This window comes from Somniosus microcephalus, chromosome 24 (assembly GCF_052327205.1).
Source record: "Somniosus microcephalus isolate GS21.2 chromosome 24, FLI_Smic_1.0, whole genome shotgun sequence".
NCBI lineage: Eukaryota > Metazoa > Chordata > Chondrichthyes > Squaliformes > Somniosidae > Somniosus > Somniosus microcephalus.
The window spans coordinates 12,055,486-12,078,106 of NC_141010.1; the positions used below are offsets into that span (position 1 = coordinate 12,055,486).

The window sequence follows — 22,621 nt, forward strand, 5'->3', positions numbered from 1 at the left end:
TGTTTTCCTTGGAGCAGAGAAGGCTGAGGGGGGACCTGATTGAGGTATACAAAATTATGAGGGGCATAGATAGGGTGGATAGAAAGGAACTTTTCCCCTTAGTAGAGGGGTCAATAACAAGGGGGCATAGATTCAAGGTAAGGGGCAGGAGGTTTAGAGGGGATTTGAGGAAAAACTTTTTCACCCAGAGGGTGGTTGGAATCTGGAACTCACTGCCTGAAAGGGTGGTAGAGGCAGGAACCCTCACAACATTCAAGAAGCATTTGGATGAGCACTTGAAGTGCCATAGCATACAAGGCTACAGACCAAGTGCTGGAAAATGGGATTAGATTAGACAGGGCCTGATGGCCGGCGCGGGCGCGATGGGCCGAAGGGCCTCTTTCTGTGCTGTATAACTCTATGACTCTATGACTATGGTCTTGTGTTCTTGATCTTGTTGAGGTTGCCTTTAGTTATTTGAGACTGCAGATGCCTTTTTTTAAGGATTGTGAGGAATTTGCCTTCTGTTTGTCTCATAAAATGGGATATAAATTCAGTCTCATTAACCTGCTCCTCAAAATTCTCATTGACACCTACCTGAGGTGAACAACAGATTATTGTTTTCTGGTGCGCAATTTGTCACTTAAAACAAAAACACATAATGAACAGTCACCCAGCTGCTGCCATGTCTAAATTGGCTTATGCTTACTAGGTTTTTATTAATTTTTACCAGATGGCTAATGTTTACCAATGCCACTCAAAATAATCCCTCCAAATAGTGATACTGGAAATGCCAACCAACTCTGTGTAGGCAGGGACAAGCATTTGACAATTTAAGGGTAAACATACTGAGACTCCACTCCCCTTGCAGAATCTTGCTTGGATCAGGCACAGGGGGCAGTGCACCCAATTTGCGGTGCTACCCATTTTCTGGTCATTAATTTTAATGACTAGAAAATTGGGAGCACTATGAATTGGGTTGCTGATCACCGTGCCCGATTCTTCGATCTGCATTCCCGTTCAGTGAGGCTCTGCACCAGCATTATAGGTATTCCTTTCAAACACAAATGAGGATGTCAAAATAGTAAGGAGCAGAACCTACCTCTATTAGACAAACCACTGCAATAATAATCATCACTACAACAGTAACTGCGATAGCCAGCAGAAGCTTGTGCCCATACTCCACTGCAGATAAACTCACCACCTTCTACAACAGAAACAGAATTTAGTTATGGCATGAATAAAAAAAGTTTAGCTTGCAAAAGAGACATCATGACATTATGGAAAAGGATAAAGGTATTTGAGAGTGTTAGTATGTAGACAAAGGCACAAACAAATTAGAGTTTACAGCATTGCAATAATCATCATCATTTGCTTCAATGAGCCTTCGTTGGTTCCTCTCAAAAGCGGAAGCCTCGAGTAAAATGCAGTTCTGCTCTCCTCCCCTTTGAGGTTCCTCCGGCGACCATTTTAACCCAAATTGACAGCCAGAGCTTTTCTTCTCCACATGGATGACCCTCAGTAGCTCAAAAACGGGCTAATAGCCTCCGAATGTTGATAGAAAAAATAATGGTCTTACCAGCAATTTCTTACCTTCCCCTTTAAATATTCATTGTTACAAAAAGAAAATAAACTTTTCAGGTTGAAAAAGTTAATTGTGTAATTACTCATTCATGCTTTTTTAAAAAAAAAACTATTTTACATTGATTGACGTTTTCTACAACAATCTTACACAGTAGCTAGCAGTAAGGGCAGCAACAGGTTTAAAGTAAACTTTTCTGCACTCCCCGAACTTGGTTGCTTCGATCAGTCTGGGTCACAAATAGTAAATTACTCATCTTTAGGTGGGGTAATCATTATTTTCAAATGAAGGATTAATTTTTGCAAGGCCGTGGAGCTCCAGCAGAACTTGCAGACAGCAGGCCAGGTTTGGAAAATCGGGGTCTCGGACCTCACAAACCTGATTTGTGGAGTTCCTGATTTTTGCACAAATGGACTTACCTGTATAACAATAGTGACTATACTTCAAAAGTAATCTATTGGTGAAGAGCTCTAGGAGGACCTGATAAGGTGCTATATAAATGCAAGATCTTGCTTCTTTCCGCAGATTATATAGAAATTGCTACCATGGAGTCTCCCCTTGTTATCCACATTCCTGATGGATAAGAACTATGGGACGCGACAGCTTGGCTCAGTTCAAAGCACTCTGAACTCTGAGGGTTTGAGTTTGGCATCACAGCTTGTGAGCATGATATTGGCTGTCATTCCAATGCAGTACTGAAGGATGGCGCATTATTAATGGTCTGCCCTTTGGATAAGACATTAAACCAAAGTCCAATCTGCCCGGTAAAAATCCCATAACATTATCCGAAGAATTCTCCCAGTGTCCTGGCCTACAACGCTCCCTCAACCAGTAGCACCTGAACAGACTGATTTGCCATTTTTAATCATTTATAGTAGATGTATGTGGGATATCAGCCAGATAGAATGGTTGCCAAACTTGTCTACTAACAACAATTAATACACAGATTTCAAGGCAATTCACTGTGTAAAGTGCTTTGAAATGTTTCAATGTGGGCGAATCTATATTAATATAAGTATTATTTATTTAATCACAGAATCACAGAAATCACAGAAACCCCACAGTGCAGATAGAGGCCATTTCGGCCCATCGAGCCTACACCAACACATATCCCACCCTATCCCCGTAACCCCACGTATTTAATCCCCCTAACACTAAGGGTCAATTTATCATAGCCAATCAACCTAACCCGCACATCTTTGGACTGTGGGAGGAAACCGGAGCACCCGGAGGAAACCCACGAAAACACGGGGAGAATATCCATGACTTCTCAAAATAATCAAGTGAAATTCTAAAACAATCTAACGTAACAAACTACACCACTCAATCATGACGAACTGCATTCCACAGATGCCACTTTCATTGACATGACAGAATTAAAATGTCCCAGAGAGTATTTGACAATTTATGCCCATACTTGTTCTGTAAACTTTAATCTTATTCTTAATCATATGTCAATCCAGCTCTTTTTGAAAGGAGTCCAGCTCTGAGGTTAGGTGGTTTTTATACTACATTTGCATGAATCAATTTTTTTTATCTTGGGTTTGTTGGCAGTTGGGTTCCTTTTCAATTTCTCAGGCAAATGTTACTGCAGAACATTCCTTCGGCACTGTCCTAGAGCAGAGCTGAAGAACTGTCTGAGGATATCAGATGGGACTGCTGCATTTTTAGGTTTTTACTCAGATATTTTCCTTGTGCTTTGTGCCAAATAACACTCTTGTAAGCGAGTCGAAGTGAAACTTTAGTTGCATAATATCTGGTAATGTAGATAAGAATCAAACTGAAACCCTGTTGCTGTCTTCAGCTTATTACATCCCATATGATCTTTTGGCCTTCAGAAAGCAATCATTCAATCAGGCCATGGCTTAGGCTATTAATGACAGAAGAGAGCTTTAACAATAAGTAGATAAATCAGTGGTAGCAAAGACAAACAGCAAATTTACATTAATATCCAGAGCATAACTATTCTTTCCTGAATATGAAACAAAATAATAAACATATGTGACCCTGTGCTAAAACTCATAATAATGCTGGACCTGAGATAGACCTGGAGCTGAACTTTGACAATAAGTTTACATGGGGCTTGCGGCCTAACCTCCTGTGGAAGATTTTTGTATCTGAAATGGGTCCCATCAAAGGACAATGGCAACAATCTATTCACGCATATCAAAGCCTTTTTGAATTCTGCCTTGTCCTGAGGTGTGTATATCAGCCAACCTGGGATGCGTTTTATCTGCGGCCTGTAGAAATAGCGACAGTAACCAATTTTAACCCTGTGTGTGCTGTGACCAGTAAGAAAAAAAATGCAATAAATATTCCATCATAGGCAAAAATGCTTCACTTTTGCCACACTTTGATATTTAACCAGGAACAAAGAACATCAACATATAAAATTCTTCTAACTGTATTACACATATTTGCAGGATAAAATTAACCATTTCTGGCACTTCCGAAGGATGCAGAGATGCCCTCTTATCTGTAGAACAATCATTTTACTGGACTACTTTTTAGAATAATGTCAGCAAAGTAAATAAGTTTGCAATTAATACATTAGCAAATTGATACCTTCCTGACTCATACAACAAACTTCAGCTCTTTTCCTGGGCTGTTATTTATCAACCAGACTGGATTATTTAAGTGAACATCATTTTAACCATGAAAGTACTGGAGTGAAAAGACATAGGCTGGGAAATGCCTCGGAGCGGATCTCTCGCTTTGCCGCTGTAACTTTGCCGGAGATGTGGCTCGAAATTTGCGTAAATGCGTTTTCCGCCGCAGTTCCGGTGGCAGAGTGGGAGTAGCAATGAGGAACTTACCGACCATAATAAAAAAGAATGCACCATGGGCCTGTATTTTGTCACAGGGACCTCTCTGTATTCATCAGATATCAATTCTTAGGCAATTAACACAATTAAACTCCATCCACTACTGTATTGTGCCAATATGAGCTGATTGACAAAATTCTCTCAGTGATAAAGTGTGCATCTGGGACATATGTATTAAGCAAGGTGATTATTTCACCTACAGATGGAAACTATTACAATGACTGTGATTGTCTTCTACTTTGTTATCAAAACATCGAAGGAAAATATTACAATGTAAGAACATAAGAACATAAGAAATAGGAGCAGGAGTAGGCCATTCGGCCCATCCAGCCTGCTCCTGGACATAGCTAACCCCCTGTATTTGGGGGAGGAATAGGAGGATAAAGGAGCTAATCCAATTGATGGTACAGCTTTTATCATTCTTCCTCATCTATGAGGTGCATCTCCTTACAGAACTGACTAAGCACTTTCTCTTTCCATTTGATTGGGTAGTTCAGCCCCTCACATTAACAGATGTGGTTAGGTTTCTGATTTTTGGATTTAACCAGTAAAACATCATTGTTTAAAAAAAAAATCTAAACTAGTCTATTTTTCTATGCCTCCTCCATGGGCACACCATTCGTTTTTGAGCTGGGTCTCACTTCTTTAAAATTTGATCCCCAATTAATTGAAAACCAGTTCTAATGACCAGTTTTTCCACCCAACTGAGAATCAGAATATCTATTTTTTTTATTTAATCATGGTGACAACATCAGAGCTTCCAAGCACTTCACAGAGAGCAGATAGTGATGAAATGATGGGTGAAACTAGAACTAGGGGGCATAATCTTAAAATAAGGGGCTGCTCATTCAAAACTGAGATGAGGAGAAACTTCTTCACTCAGAGGGTGGTAGGTTTGTGGAATTTGCTGCCCCAGAAAGCTGTGGAAGCTACATCATTAAATAAATTTAAAACAGAAATAGATAGTTTCCTAGAAGTAAAGGGAATAAAGGGTTACGGGGAGCGGGCAGGAAATTGGACATGAGTCTGGGTTCGGAATGGTCATGGCCCTGTGGGTAGTGGAGCGGGCCCAGGGGCCGTGTAGCCTTGTTCTGCTCCTACTGTGTTCTAATTCTGTTAGATTTCAGGAGATGGTTTTATTCCTGTTCCTGGCTGGGGTGGAGATCGCCTTTACAGAAGGTAAGTACTGTAGAAAATATAGGGACAGAGTGATCTCCTGGAAGAATTTCGATCGCCGAGATGGGTCGGAGAGGAATTTCCCAGATTTTTTTCTCCCAAATTGGCCATTGGGTCTTTATCTGGTTTTTCGCCTCTCCCGGGAGATCACATGGGTTCGGGTGGATGCAGAGTGATAGAAGATTTGAGGTTAGGATCAGATCAGCCATGATCTTATTGAATGGTGGAGCAGGCTCGAGGGGCCGATTGGCCTACTCCTGCTCCTATTTCTTATGTTCTTATGTTCTTATGAAATGAGTGACCTAGTCAGTGGTGGTACAGTAACCAAATGCTTCAAAACTACAAAAAAAAATTAAATAACTTACCCATTATATAAACAGAACATCCATAAGTCCATAGTGTGACGCTACATTTAAGCAATGATTGGATGTAACTAGACATAACATAGAACAACGAGAGTCTCACGTCATATCCGTTTAACCATAGCCTGAGATGTTGTAAAGATTTATGGAAAAAGAACTGTCCAATATTCAAACAGAAAACAATCAACAGTGACTATTTGAACATGCAAATCATATGGGGGGTAGCACAAAAGCAGTAAGTGCTAAGAGGTAGACTTCTTTGCAGGAGAGCCCACTGAATACTCCAGCTCCTAGGCTGCAAAGTAAAAACAAATTATGTTATTAAAACTGGTTGAGTCTGTCCATCAGCTGTTTTTCCATGATCTGATTGGTTCTTGAACCGAAACCAACCAAGAAGCCCCATTTTCACAGAATCACAGAAACCCCACAGTGCAGATAGAGGCCATTTCGGCCCATCGAGCCTGCACCGACACATATCCCACCCGATCCCCGTAACCCCTACATATCCCACCCTATCCCCGTAACCCCACGTATTTAATCCCCCTAACACTAAGGATCAATTTTATCATAGCCAATCAACCTAACCCGCACATCTTTGGACTGTGGGAGGAAACCGGAGCACCCGGAGGAAACCCACGCAAACAAGGGGAGAATGTGCAAACTCCACACAGACAGTCGCCCGAGGCCGGATTCGAACCCGGGTCCCTGGCGCTGTGAGGCAACAGTGCTAACCACTATGCCACCGTGCTTTGACTAATTTACGAATGCTTCCTTGAATCTTAACCTTCTTTGAAAACCTCCCATATGGACCTGCATCCAGTACCTTCTAAAAGTACAGGTATATTATTTTAACTGTTTAGTTTTCAACTGCTAAATTTGGTTATCTCGTCAAAGAATTCTGAGGGTATGTTTTCTGCTGCAATGGAGATAAAAGGGTCAGAATGCCAAGAAAACAATGCTAGTCGTAAATAGCTGACCATGTTCTGATAGACTGCCACCTGCATCAGAGATCTAAAACAGAAATGTAAATTCCTGAAATGCACAGGATTGCAAAATCACCCAATAACTAGGTGTGGTTGAGGCCAACAGACACTATTGGAGATTTTTATTACACTGAAGGGAAAATAGCACCAATTAGAATTAAGAACCCAAAATGAACTCTTAAATGACATTATTAAGCTGTTTAGGTTAAAATGACAGAGGACTAATAAATTATTTTTTCCACAGGCCAGAAAACTTGGGATAGTGCCAAAACAACTAGCTGATACGGCTAGCATTGTTTTCTTGGCATTCTGACCCTTTTATCTCCAAAATCCCATTGCAGCAGAAAACATACCCTCAGAATTCTTTGACGAGATAACCGAATTTAGCAGTTGAAAACTAAACAGTTAAAATAATATACCTGTACTTTTAAGAGGTACTGGATGCAGGTACATATGGGAGGTTTTCAAAGAAGGTTAAGATTCAAGGAAGCATTCGTAAATTAGTCAAATCAGAGAAAATGGGGCTTCTTTGTTGGTTTCGGTTCAAGAACCAATCAGATCATGGAAAAACAGCCGATGGACAGACTCAACCAGTTTTAATAACATAGACAGATAAACGGTGCCCTCATCCCGATTCCCACCCAGAGTTAAAATCGGGACTAAAATGTCAGTTGTTCAAAAATGAAAGAAAATAGTTGATTCCTTTGCAGGCTGGAATTTCCTTGTGGCGTAAAAGTTAAGGGCAGTGGTGATCTTTATTGCCACTAATTGTGCATGGCAAGTGGTTGACTGTCCCTGTAGATGTTCGTGGACTATATGGCACAGGTCAGCCATAGATTCCTTGATGGGCCTGAGCATCCTCGCGCATTGCTCCTCGATATGTAAATAGCTGACCATGTTCTGATAGACTGCCACCTGAAATAGTGTCTGCTGCTAGTTTTGCACCACCTACATCCTTTATGCTTCACCTCTCGTCCTGCTCTATTGCAAAATACCTACCTATGGCCAATACACCTTTATTGTCTGGAAGAAAACACCTGTCCTAAGCCCTCCCTTTGTTAAACTCATTAACTCCATATTGACCTGGAGTAAAATATTCACTTTTCAATTTGACTGTTTTGCTACAGAATGTTCTTTGAGTTTTTCATTAATGGCTTTTAAAAAGGCTTTAATAAGCAAAAAATCTGATTTATTTCCTCACTTTTTGCTTGCACATTATATGGTAAGAATTCTGAGAGTAACACGAAACATGGACACTTTTTGCTGATATTTAGTTTCTTTGCTAAAATTAATGAAGACACCATTTTGGGCACCTTTTCTTCCAAAGCATGTAGAGATTGTTGTCAGGCTATTTGGCCTTGGGGTGTATTACAGTCCTTACCATATGTCCAGCACACTAGCACTGAAGTCAATTACAGGCACCTACTAGTATCCTGGCTGATATACCTGATATGTTGTAAAACATATGAGCAATACCTTTGAACTGTCAGACAAGAATCCACAAAATTGGTAATGCTAATAAGGTGGGAGCTGTTTAGAAATAACCTTGGAGAAAAAAGCAATTAACACTGACAAAACTGAGAAGGCTAACAAGGAAGGAAGATAAAACACTCCCGAATGTCTGGGTTTAAACTGAGCCCCATTGTTGGAATTGTGATGGTAAGATTGTAAATATCTTTTCTAAGGAAGAACAGATAGTGGCAGTCAAGTTTGACAGAACTTTATCAACAAACGGGACATAGAGGCAAACAAGTGTGCAGGTGTTTGTTTAACTTAATCGAGTTAAGGAGACGAGTGACTTAGAAAAAGAATGACGTTTTGGACTGTAGCAGGACTTACATTCTGTCCTTGACAGGGAATCCTCCAACGCTGCTAGCAGCTGGATCATCAAAGGGAACTTGCATCCTGATCAGCCAGGGAGTTCTCGAATGCAGTTAGCAGAAGGGATACTGATAGAAAATATTGTCCCGGGTTGAAACTGGTGACTGTGAGTGCCGATTATGTAAAATTATGATATTCATGCTAACCAAGCTTTGATAAATAAATCTATTGAGACAAAATACGTAAGTGTTTGTTTACGAGATACTGTGGTCTGATGTGGCTGTCTCTGGGTCCAAGCTAGGATTATGGTTGAGAGCTGAACTCTCAAGATCTGATATTATAAATTTACTCAGTTCATATCCATAACAGCCTTTAAGGGATAAATTGGATGACAGATTAGAGACAATCAGGAAACAGAACATGCGTTAAAAATGTTCTTCATATGTCTTTATAACGAATACTACAAACAAATTCCAGACCCAACGCATCTATAACACAAGTAGCCATCAGTAAAGTACATTTTAAACAGTTACTCTGAGGATTAATAAAGAAGTTGGATAAATATGTGGTTCGGCACAGAATTAACACTGAACACGAGTACGATAGCAAAATACTGCAGATGTTGGAAATCCGAAATAACAACAGAAAATGCTGGAAAAACTCAGCAGGTCAGGCAACATCCGTGGAGAGAAATTTGAGTTGACGTTTCGGGTCGAACCCTTCTTCAAAACTGGAAAGAAAAGAAACTAGATCGAAGGCAGGGCTGCGATCGAACAAAAGAATAAAATAAACAAAAGAAGTAAAAGAGATTAGAAGCTAGACGAGATGGTAATAGGCTGAGATTAGGTGTAAAGTGTACTGGCAGGGCAAGAGATAGCTGCCAGGTGTGAGAGAGAAACAAAAGGAGAAACACCTGGCAGCTATCTCTTGCCCTGCCAGTACACTTTACACCTAATCTCAGCCTATTACCATCTCATCTAGCTTCTAATCTCTTTTACTTCTTTTGTTTCTTTTATTCTTTTGTCCGATCGCAGCCCTGCCTTCGATCTAGTTTCTTTTCTTTCCAGTTTTGAAGAAGGGTTCGACCCAAAACGTCAACTCAAATTTCTCTCCACGGATGTTGCCTGACCTGCTGAGTTTTTCTAGCATTTTCTGTTGTTTTTAACACTGAACACGTTGGGTCCCGTGTTCCTGGGCCTGGGACAATGTGGGCTATGGAGGGCACCGAGATAAGAGTTGAATAGCAGACATGTAAGGATGGATACATATTCTGGAATTTGGCTTGGTTACATGTTAGCACTTATAATAAACTTTTCTTCAGAAGATTACATAGAGGGGGTGAAGTCCAAGAAAGAGCAGATTATACAGCTTGTGGAAGGAACAGGCTTAATGTGTCAAATAGTCTTTTCTTGTTCCATGCTAAATAAAAATGAAAATTGTCTGCTGATCATCTTTCCTTACTTTCTACCCAGTTTCCCAAGGGTATTTGTACTGATACCCTAAGAACATAAAAGGCCATTTGATCCTTGAAGCCCATCCCTTCCAATTAAGGGAATTTGCTCAGTTTTCGACTCTGGCCAATTCACTTCTTAACCCAGGAAAGGTTCCACAAAGCTTCTCTCTAACCCTGCCCTCAAGATACATTGCTGATTAAGACTTAGTGAAAAATCGCTGAGGTCCAAATCTAGACCAAAATAACTTTTTGTAAAAAAATTATTTCTCAGAATCTAGGCAACTCTCTGTGGCTCATTCTACTGGCTATGTGGGAGCAGATCTATTGGGGGAGAAATTCAGTATAGCCCTGTTTGAGGCGCTAACTTCGCCGGGGCGCTAAAACGGAAAAATTAGCGCCACCATGCCGGAAATTGGTCGGTTGCACCCCCAAGGGAAGCGGGGCGCTACTGGAGGCGCCCCACCTCCCTCTTGGGGTGCTGCAAGTGAATATCGTGGCGCAACGTGCCGCAGCACCACACGCTGCGGCACGTCGCGCTGCGGTATTGCAGGCCTTCCTCCCCTTCTTAAAGGGGAGGGGCCTTGTGTAGCGTGATCTGGGGCCTAGCTGGGCCCCCGGGGATTGGGAGTGCAGGCAAAAGAGCCCGGCACCCAAGAGAAGTTCCGGGCTCTTGGAGCGCAGCCGGCACTCCGCGGGGGGGGGGGGGGTTCCAGAGGCCGGGGACGGGAGCGCAGGCAGGTGCTGGCAGGCGGCCAACAACAAAAATGGCCGCCCCGCACCTCACCTTTAATTTGCGCCTCCACGGCCGCAGGTACGTCACCCTGACCCTGTCGGACATAGCGTCCGGCGGTAAATCAGGGGGCGCTCCCAAAGTTCGCGGCTGGGGCGTGAGCAGGGCGCTGCACACACCGACGACGTCAACGCCAGCAGCACAGTGCTAACGGTTAGCACCACCACTAACCTCCCGCTGAATTTGGCGGGAGGCATGGGCAGTGCCGCGCCTGGGCGCTAGTTGGTTTGCGCCCCACTTAGCGCCCTCTTAAAGCGCTAACGGGTGGCGCAACCAACTGAATTTTTCCCCCAATCTTTTAGTGAGATCTCTGGCCACACGGCCTAAATGATCACGATTCATACAGTCTAGAGTTTGGCCCCGAAATTCCTCGGGTGCTACTGCACCACAGGAAGTGCAACGGAACCGGTTTCTGTCCATTGGCTGGCCCCAACACTGACCCTGCCACATATCCTGAGGTCAGCACTTTTGTATATTGTTAGCCGAGCAGGGAGTGTGAATCCCACCTGCCATGTCTGCATTATGTGGGGAGGAAAGGGAACTCGTGCGATGATGGGTAGGGAGTGCAACATTCATCTGTCAATAAGGAGTTGTATGCCAGGAGAGGAGGAAAACTCATTGGGAGGCAGAAAAATCACACAGCAGAAGGATATAAATCCAGCTACTACTTAAACGGGCAATGACAGCAATTGAACAGGACATTCCAGTTGGACTGAAAGCCTGGAAACTAAGGCAGCCAATTTTTTGGAAACGGATCTGTAAGTACTCCTGAGCAAGATGGAGTGGAGAAGAAATGGCTTGTTTGGAGTTGGTGGCAAGAGGCCTCTGAAGTCTGCTGGAGGTAGCAGTGGCCATCAATGCAACTTATTTGACTTCAAGGACTGCATTGCATGAAGATGTTCAATGACCTGACCAGGGCAGCCAAGGTAAGATAACCCCCTCCCCTTTTCCAATAAATATGTCTGGTAGTACCTCACTCCTTGCTCAAGGGCTGATCCAGAGGGCTGTAGAATACACCAGCGATCCCTGAACCCATCATGCTCCTAGATGCAACCCACAACTGAACCTTCCCTCGCAGTGTCCCATTCATGCAGATTCTCCCATTTCTCACCTCACCTGTCACTGTTTGTTTGTCATCCCCTTCTGGTACTGAGATTTCTGACAGCATGCCTAGCCTTACTTGCAACACATATGTCATTTGGTCTGTTTTCTTTCTTCTGGCAGGAGAAGGTGGCCCATAATGTCCAGGCCACTGAGAAGGCCCCTGAACTTTAACCTCTCACCTGCCAAGAACACGAAACACATGGAGGATGCTGTTAGGGACAAAGAAGTAGGAGTGCCTATGCCAGCTGTAGGTCTGTTGCATCTCCATTTCATGGCGTCAGAGCACAAACACCCTTGAAAGCAAACCGTTCTTGCTCCTTCAAGAGCAACTCAGCACAGCTTAGTTTGTCTCATAAGCATTCTAACCTCTACTCTTCCTTATGACGAACAACAGCAAGAATCTGCAGGAGGAGGAAGAAAATGTGCCAGACCCCAGTGCTTCTGGCCCCACCACCACATTCTCAACCATGTTGTCATTCACTCTTTTTCTTGCACCCACCAACCCAGGCAGATCTACTCGGGGGATACGAGTATGCAGATGAGGTTTTATCACTGCTTGAAGTACCAAGCACAAGGGAGCTGGAGCAGTCAGAAAAAGACCCGGATCTGCCAACGGGGAACAATCTTAAAATTAGAGCTAGTCCATTCAGGAGTGAACTCAGGAAGCACTTTTTCACACAAAGTGTAGTGGGAATGTGTTATTCTCTCACCCAAAAGACTGTGGATGTTGGATCAATTGAAATTTTCAAAACTGAGATCGACAGGTTATTTATTAGATAGGGATATGGATTAAAGGCGGGTAAATGAAGTTGAAGTACAGATCAACCATGATCTAATTGAATGGCGGAACAGGCTTAAGGGGCTGAATGGACTGATCTTGTTCTTATGTTCCTACTGGTGGTGGTGGGTTGTAAGTCTAGCTGAAGTCTGAGACACAGCTCATTCCGAGTTTCTTTAGTAAAGCACAGCTCCTCATCCATATCGCCTGACGTACATATTGGAAAGAGTACCAAGGTCCGTAAACTATTGTTGCTGGGTACTGGCAAGTGGGTCTCATCGTCCTATAACGTCTTAATAGTTGTGCTTCGCTATGTTTGTCCTTCTCCTGCTCTTCCTCCATTTAAACGGTAAACAGAATGGTAACCCACGTTGAAGTTTGCATGAGAGCACAAAAAAAAATTCAAAACTGGCACCAGAAACTGCACTCAGGCAGTTGAAGATCCCTCGAGAGCTGCAGAACAAAAAAAATGTCTAAGTTGATGGTACAATTTCTATGTTATGGGCGGTTGTTTGGCCTCAAAGTTGTATCAATAAAATCACTTCCAACTTGATCTGCTGCTCAATCCAGTAACACTTGCTTTATACTGGCAAGAGTTACGATGGGCAAGTGAGGATTTTAGATTGGTGACATCATCCTACCATTTCCTCATGCCTGTCCCCACTTCCGGTGGAATTTTCGGCAGGCATAAAAAAGGGCGGAGCTCGGCAGATCCGGGTCTTACCCCTTACTCCTCGCCCCTGGCCCAGACTCCACGACTTTGAGCTACAGAAAACAGAGGAATTTCAAGGGCTACAATTACTGGCAAATCTCCTGCTGTTTGTGCTAATGACAAGCTGAAGGGTTGAATGGCCAAACGTATGATAGGAAGTAAGGATACACAAGATGTTTTTTGGGACATGGGTGACACTAGCAAGGCAATATTTATTGCCCATCTTTGGATGTCTTGAGGGCATTAGGAGTCAACTACATAGTGTAGGACTGTAGTCGCATGTAGGCCAGACTGGGTAGAGGTGGTAGGTTCCCTTCCTTAAAGGGCATTAGCGAACCAGTTTGGTTTTCAGGGCAACCCAGCAGTTTTTCATGACCGTATTCTGCTGCTGCCAGCCCACAAATTACCAAAATTCAATTTACAACTTGCCATTATAGTATCTGACCTTTGAGTTGCATCTACAGTACCACAAAAACTGAGCTTCCATAGCCCTTTACTAGATAAATGTAATACTACAATAATACGAGTGTAGCACCTGCAGTGTAACTACTTTGGCCATATATTAGCGGCAGCTTATCTGAGGTTCATGAGACTTTCTGTAACATGTTTAACAGCACAACTCTTGGTTTGACTCCATTCTACCAATAAATTTAACTTTGTCCATGGGAATGCCCATTTCCTCGGATGCAAAAGTCAGGAAAAAGGGCTGGAGTTCCATTTTAATGGGTCAGTGCCCTTCTTACACAGCACCGAGATTCCCGGGGCGTCCTTAGGCATATGTAGCTGCAACTACTACAAGTGCAGACCCATATGTCAATGAGGAGGGGGAGAGCCTAGCACCCCGCCTCATTTTCCTGGGGGGAGGCTGGAGACAGTAAGATAACATGCTACTTTAATTCTCTCTATGCCCCTCTAAGATGTTCAGATACAATTGGGAACTTCTAACTACTGACCCCACTAACAGAGAGAAAGCCCTGATTTCCACGGAAACCCAGCGTAAGCTCGAGGAACAGTACCTCATCTTCCGATTAGCCACTTTACAGCCTTTCGGACTCAATATCGAGTTCAACAATTTCAGATCATAACCTCGGCCCCTATTACATTTTTATATATTTTTTATCCACACTTTTGTTTTGTGCCCTTCCCCCTTTTTTTCTCTCCCACATGGCAGCTGTCTCTCATTCTGCCAGAACATTTCACACCTCATCTAGAGCCGTCTTTTGTCTCCACTAGTCCTATCACCATCTGGTCTGGTTTTGAATACCTCTTAATGTCTCTTCACTTCTCTTTTGTTCTCTCATCCCCATTTCCCAGCCCCCAAACTGGCCTTTTAATCTGTTTCATTTCCTGTGTTTTTTCAGTCCTGACGAAGGGTTTCGACCTGAAACGTTGACTCTATTTCTCTCTCCACGGATGTTGCCTGGCCTGCTAAGTTTTTCCAGTATTTTCTGTTGTTATCCCTGATTTGTAGGCCTGACATGTAGCTGCAAGCCAAAGCGGTCTGCAGCTGCACTCAAATTTTCTTCCCCTTCTGCTGGTGCTAGGCCTTCCTAGGGGGCCACGTGAGCTGGGCGTGCCCCTGGAGAATGTTAATGATCCCAGGCAGGAAATATTGGCTTTCTTTGGCTTGGACACGAGCAGTGTAGTTTTTGGGGCGAGGGCGGCCAGGAATTTCTGCCACCATATCTTCTCTTGCACTCTCTTCATGGCGAAGGACTCTGAAAAAGTTCTGATGCTAACAGGAAGAGATGCTGGCAAAAATATGGTCTGGTCAAAAAAACATAATGAAAATTCTTAGGTAGGGACTGAGTGGCCAATTGTGTCAACTGGCATGATTAACTATTGACCTTGCAAGAGAAGTTGTGGCAAAAATTAGCCCCAGGCTTGAGTTAGAAGGAACCAGTTTCCTTCTGGTTTGAAAAGAGGGCACTATGAAACTTTGAGTGTAAATGAAAGGCTGGCATTTTAACCTTGCAGAAAAGATGGTTTATATAGTCATAAAAAGGACCCCTACTTTGGTTTATACTTGTGCCTTATCACTTTAGATGAGGACAGTTCGCAGAACAAGGCCTATACATTAATATTTTCCCCATGGGAGAGCACTGCAGCCTGCTTGGAAGGAGGCACAAGAAAGTGTCAGGAGGTACCTCATCATGCAGAGTAATCAACACCGGGAATGGCCTCAAATCCTTAGTTTCCAGAGAAGGATGAGCTAGATGGGCTGAATGGCCTCTCTCACCTGTACTTTACCTTTGTGAAAAGATCACCTTATAATCCAGGAGGGTACATTTTCTGACTGAGTGTTTGATTGCGCATTAGTCGAGCAGTGCTTTTTTTAACCTGCACCCAACTGTTAGTTAACCTCACCTGATTTTGCAGAATCACCTCTATTTACCTGGTGTGGGTGAGCTCCTGGCTTACATTAGGCCTGGTGTTGGGAGCTCACCAGAAGTCGGGTAGAAGAACAATACTTAAGGGTTTGGTTACTAGGAGCAATGGGAAAATTTGAAGGGGATGCAGCCATTTAAAAGTAGTGTCTGCATATGGGTATAAAAATGTTGTAGCAGTTACAAAGGTTACTAATGTTTTTAGTGTATATTTCATGCTTTGCCATCGTTGTTTGGATAACAAAGATACCAGAGTCAGGAAACTAAGTCTGAGCACAATACGCTTGCTTGCGGGGTGCTAGTAGCTGACATGGTGCTAGGTGCAGGGTGAGTGCTTGATATAAATTGCAGTGCTTTGTGAGAGACGGTGGTGTCATTCTATCCTGGGTCCTCATCTTGGGAAAAGTCTACAGGAAGAAAAATGGACAGTCAGTTGCAAAGCATCGCCAAGATAATGCCTTCAAATACTAGTAAGAAAATAAAGGGGGATGTTGTGTATGTGCCTTTAAGAGAAGAACTGATTCTATACTGCAGTACCGGCAGTGACCACCCCTGTATATAAAGCCATAGCAGGCTTCTGTATTTCAGTCTTGAGTTCCACTCTGTTCAGTAAATACCTGTTTTATTGTTCTCCTGCAGTCCGAGTATTATTGATACCCGGACACTACACTGGCGACGGGCAGGGTTGAACTCACCTGCAGTACTGCATCACCTCACGGGGATCTTTTCCCTGAAGAGAAGCTTCTTGGAGGTAGAAGTCGACCGCGGGCAACCGCCCAGGGATCCATCGGAGAGTTGCAGGGGAGGCTGTGGAGAGCTGGGCCTGGCTCCCCAGTCGAGGTGTTCCAGCAAGTCGTACTGGTAGCAGGTAGTGCGCTGACCCTTCCGGACTGCGGCGGGCTCGGGCTCGATCGAGTGGCTTTGCAAAGGGGCCGTGCAGCGTCGTCGGGAGGAAGAGAGAGAGAGAGAGAGAGGGTGGAGTGCACAGGGCGCGGTCGGTGCTCAAGAACCGGGCAGCGCGGAGAGGATAGAATGAGGGGAAGGAAAAGTAATACGCGCCGAAGCCGCGGGTCGCCGCCATTACCCTGTAGAACGCTAGGAGCAGCGTGGCAGCAAGGGGAAGAAGGAAAAGCGCGGGAGGCGCCATTTTATTCCATTGGGGAAGAAGGAAAAGCGCGGGAGGCGCCATTTTATTCCATTGGGGAAGAAGAAAAAGCACGGGAGGCGCCATTTTAAATCACTCAAGATGCCGAAGAGTGGCAGTATCACTGCTTTCGACTACGAGGTAGAAGACTGGACCACGTATGTGGAAAGAATTGAAGTGTACTGCGAGGCAAATGAGGTGGCCGATGGAAAGAAGGCGTCGGTATTATTAAATTTGATGGGCGTGAGAACGTACGGCCTATTGCGGAACTTAATTACCCCAGCTAAACCAATGGAGAAAAGTTTTGAAGAGATTGTTAATACCTTACAGGAACACCTAAACCCTACACCGCTGCTGATAGCAGAAAGATTCAAGTTCCATAAAAGAAACCAGCACAAAGATGAGAGCATTGCTGACTATCTTACGGAACTACGCAAGTTATCGAAGCACTGCCAGTTCGGAGCAGGACTGGCAGACACCTTATGGGATAAGTTTGTCTGCGGGCTCCAGAGTGAAGGAACCCAGAAACGACTACTTTCGGAAAAGGACCTGACGCTAGAACAGGCTTTCAGCGTGGCAGTATCCTACAAAGCAGCAGCACGGGGAGCTGCGGAAATACAACAGAAACCACAAGAATACAGCGCTAACGAAATGGCGTATGGAGCAGAAAAGTGCTATCGCTGCGGCAGAACAACTCATGATCAGGAGGACTGCTGGTTTAAGGACAAAGTATGCAGGCAATTTGGGAAAATGGGACACATAGCAAGAGTCTGCAGGTCAGGAAAGAAAACCAACACTACAAGAACTACTAAGGAAAAGTACAAGAAAGTAAAGAAATTGACAGACAGTAGTTCGGAAGATCAGGAGAGTGATAAGGACTCCGGGAGCAGGAGACAAAGTTGTCTAAAGTTACACAACGTGATCGCAAAGGAGGATCACCGAACCATTTGGGTCACCCTCATGATAGCAGGGTCCCCAGTAAAGATGGAATTGGACACAGGATCAGCCCTAACTGTCATGAATCGACGAGACTGAGTGGCTATTCCCACACATACCCTTGAAGGACACGTCCATTGTATTGAAGACATACACGGGGCAAAAAGTCTACCTCAGAGGAAAAATAAGGGTGCCAGTTGAATACAACGGCAAGGAAACACAGAAACTGTATCTATATATACTACCAGATGGAGGACCACCATTATTGGGACGTGAACGGATCCAAAAAATACAATTGGATTGGCATTCCATTCAGGCGCTAACTGTGACTGATAAAAAGGATGATGAAGTCACACCTGGACGACTGTCAAAGATTCTAACTGACGCGAAAGAGGTGTTCCAACAAGGACTTGGGACTCTAAAAGGAGAAACGGCAACGATAAAAATCAAAGATAACGCAAACCCAAAATTTTTTAAGGCCAGAGCTGGAGAGTCTGGAGCATTCGGGTGTGCTGTCCAAGGTGGACTGGAGCGAGTGGGCCACACCCATCGTTCCTGTAATGAAGAAATCATTGAGCAGCACGCCTGGGGAACCGAAGAAGGTTCGCATCTGTGGGGACTTCAAGGTAACTGTGAACCCAGTCCTGCACACAGTACAATATCCACTTCCACGGATAGAAGATATTTTCGCCTCACTATCTGGAGGGAAACGCTTTACAAAGATTGATCTGGCCCAAGCGTATCTACAAATGGAGTTGGAAGAAGCGTCTAGGAAATACCTCACGATAAACACTCACAAAGGCCTTTACCAGTACAATTGACTGGTATTCGGGGTAGCATCAGCCCCGGCTATTTGGCAGAGGGCGATGGACCAAGTCCTGCAAGGGGTCCCGGGGACCCAGTGTTATATGGACGACATCCTGGTTACGGGCGAAAATGACAGTGAACACCTTGCCAACCTGGAGCAGGTGCTCACGAGATTACAGGAATATGGGCTACGAGCCAACCGCCCCAAATGCGAGTTCTTCAGGAGACAAATCTCGTATTGTGGCCACATGATTGATGAGGAAGGGTTGCATAAGTCGCCGGACAAGATTGAGGCTGTGGTCAAGGCTCCAGCACCGGAAAATGTGTCGCAACTGAGGTCGTTCCTCGGGTTGGTGAACTACTACCATAAGTTCTTGCCGAATTTATCTACAATTCTGCACCCACTGAACGCCCTACTGCAAACTGGAGTAACATGGAAATGATGTGATGAGTGTAAGCATGCCTTTCAGAAATGTAAATGCCTAATCACTTCAAAAGAAGTATTGGCCCACTACAATCCAACACTACTGATTCGGTTAGCATGTGATGCGTCTCCCTACGGCATCGGAGCGGTGCTGTCACACAAATTCCCTGACGGTTCAGAGAGGCCAATAGCCTTTGCATCGCGCTCGTTAACCTCAGCCGAGTGTAACTACGCCCAGATTGACAGGGAGGCCCTCAGCCTGGTGTGGGGGGTGAAGAAGTTCAATCACTATCTGCACGGGCAGAAATTCACCCTACTGACTGATCATCAGCCCCGGGTCTCCATTTTTAACCCAAAGAAGGGCGTTCCGGTGATGACGGCGCAACGGCTGCAAAGATGGTCACTTTTTCTAGGGGCACATCAGTATGACATGGAGTACAAGGGTATGAAACAGCATGGAAATGCTGATGGGCTGTCGCGCCTACCGTTGCCTACGGTGGAGGAAGCACCTGCAGTGGACCCTGTTGAGATATTCCATGCGACCATAGTCGAATGTCTACCTGTTACAAACTCAAGTGTAGAGAAGGAAACCCGAAATGACCCGACACTCTCTCGGGTCTATGATTTGATGGTGAAGGGATGGCCAGCACATGGAGATTCACTGTTGCCAGCATTCTCGCCAAGGAGAGAACAGCTGTCAGTGTGCCGGGGGACCTTGATGTGTGGATCCTGAGTGGTAATTCCACCCAAGTTGAGAGATAGAGTGCTCAATGAGCTTCATGGCAGTCATCTGGGAGGGGTAAAAATGAAGAGCCTAGCCAGGGCGTTTGTGTGGTGGCCGGGAATCGATAAAGAAATCGAGGATATGACCAAGAGATGCACAGGATGCCAGAAGGTCTAAAACGCTCCACCACAGGCCCCGCTACAGCCATGGGAGTGGCCCTCATCTCCATGGCAACGGGTACATATTGATTTTGCTGGTCCCTTTATGGACTCAATGTTCCTAATCGCTGTGGACGCCCATTCGAAATGGCCAGAGGTCATCAAAATGTCCTCCACCACCACGGAGAAAACTATTGCAGTCCTACGGACCATCTTCGCCAGGAATGGCTTGCTAGAACAGATTTGCTCCGACAATGGGCCACAGTTTGTGTCCGAGGATTTCCGGAGGTTTCTGAGGAATAATGGGGTGAAACATTACACATCTGCCCCATATCATCCAGCCACAAATGGATTGGCTGAGAGGTTTGTTCAGACCTTTAAAAAGGCAATAAAGGCAATGTATAATGACGACATACCACTACAACACAAGGTGGATAATTTCTTGTTTGCTTACCGGAATGCAACACATGCAGTCACCAACCAAGCTCCAGCCATAATGTTCTTCAACCGAAGGCTAAGATGTCGCCTGGATTTGCTCAAACCAAACATAAGACGAGATGTTGAGGATAAGCAATTCCAGCACATAAATGAGAAGCCAACCAGGAGCTTCAAGATAGGGCAACCAGTCTTGGCCCGCGACTACCAAACAGAAAAATGGCAGCCAGGAACGATATGCACACAGCAGGGACCACTAATGTACACAGTGGACGTTGGAGAGAGCATCGTGAGACGCCATGCTGACCAGATTCTAGAGTCACAGGAACAAGCCAAACCCATACCACGAGCAGGTGCACCTGGTAATCAACCCGAAGTACAGATTGCGTCTACCTCAGAAGCAGTGGTATTAGAAACTGACGAACCAACCAATGACAATGAGCCAGAATCAACTCCGCCGCAAGAACAGAATACTCGAGAAAGGCGCTATCCAGTCAGGATCAGGAAGCCTCCTCAAAGACTGAACTTATAAATGATTATTTCAGTTGATGTATATAGTACAGAGAAAATTGTAATTGTAATTAGTTATTATTTAGTTGTTAAATGAATGTTATGTACTGTTTATCTAAAAGGGGAGGAATTGTTGTGTATGTGCCTTTAAGAGAAGAACTGATTCTATACTGCAGTACTGGCAGTGACCACCCCTGTATATAAAGCCATAGCAGGCTTCTGTATTTCAGTCTTGAGTTCCACTCTGTTCAGTAAATACCTGTTTTATTGTTCTCCTGCAGTCCGAGTATTATTGATACTCGGACACTACAGGGGAGAAATTTGGTGGAGCCGCAAACGGGGCGCCCAGCTCGCCTGGGCGCCGGAATTACCGCTGCGATCGGAGCAGTTGCGACCGCCGGAAATTATTCTTGAACGCCCCAAGAGGGACGCAGGGCGCTGCTCGAGGCGCCCCGCGTCCCTCTTAGGGCGCTGAAACTGAATACCGCAGTGCAAAGTGCCACAGCGCCACACGCCGCGGCACGGCGCGCTGCGGTACTGCAGGCCTTCCTCCGCTTCTTAAGGGGGAGGGGCCTGCAGCAGCGCGATGAGTGATCGCGAGTGCCGGCAAAAGAGCCCGGCACCGAGGAGAAGTGCGGGGCTCTCGGGACACAGCCGGCACTGCCCGGGGTGGGGGGATCAGGAGGCCGGGGACGGAGGTGCTGGCAGGCGGCCACCGGAAAAAATGGCCATCCCGCGACTCCACCTTAATTTGCGCCACTGCCGCCACAGGTAGGCCCCGTGAACCGGGCGCGATTTGCGAGCGGCGCTACAGAGGCGGGCGCTACCAAATATCGTGATCGGGGTGGTAGCGGGGCGCTGCGCACACTGATTACGTCATCGGTGGCGGTGCAGCGCAACAGGCTAACGCCGCCATTAGCGCCCCGCTAAATATCGCGGGAGGCATGGCCAGTGGCACTAAAGCCACTGAGTGCCCTCTTTAGGCGCTAACTGGTGGCGCAGCCCACCGAATTTCTAGGCCAAAGACTTTGGGGGTGATGTTAACTTTTAAGGCCGCCAGAACACAGGTGATAGAAAATTGGCCACCTGTGTTACACCAATCCCGATTTTCTTTTCCATGAAGTCAATGGACAAAAAAATCAGGTGGGGTATAAAACGAGCAGCCGATTTGCCTGCCTATAAAGTTAAAATTACCCCTCTTTTGTGGGTGATACAGCAACGTAGTAAATGTAAGCACAGGGAAAGAAGAAGATGAGGAATGTAGGAAATTGGCTGGCTGGCGGCACCACACCTCCAAACTTGGCACCTCCAACGCCTTTCACAGTTTCTCTTAGGAATTGAGGGCCAGCAACTCATGGGAAGTGAGGGTCTTGGTATTGCAGGTCCCCTGTCTGAGTTCACTTGTGCTGGGTATGTGCGGCCTTGGCCTGTAAGCGGAACACAGTGAAGAACATTAGAGGAACTCATCCAACACCCCAAACGGCAGCCCTGTACCACAACACCTCCCTCCTGCGACCATCTCATTGCCAAA

At 45.1% G+C, this 22,621-nt stretch overlaps 1 protein-coding gene across 1 annotated transcript in view; it reads right to left on the bottom strand.

Moving 5' to 3' along the window:
* The window catches only part of LOC147101065 (leucine-rich repeat-containing protein 37A3-like), a 142,232-nt gene that overhangs the window by 17,902 nt on the left and 101,709 nt on the right, over positions 1–22,621 (bottom strand). The window contains exon 10 of the mRNA XM_085966218.1: positions 1,082–1,186. Within this exon, the coding sequence (XP_085822344.1) occupies positions 1,082–1,186 (105 nt within the window). The remainder of the gene's footprint in view (positions 1–1,081; positions 1,187–22,621) is intronic.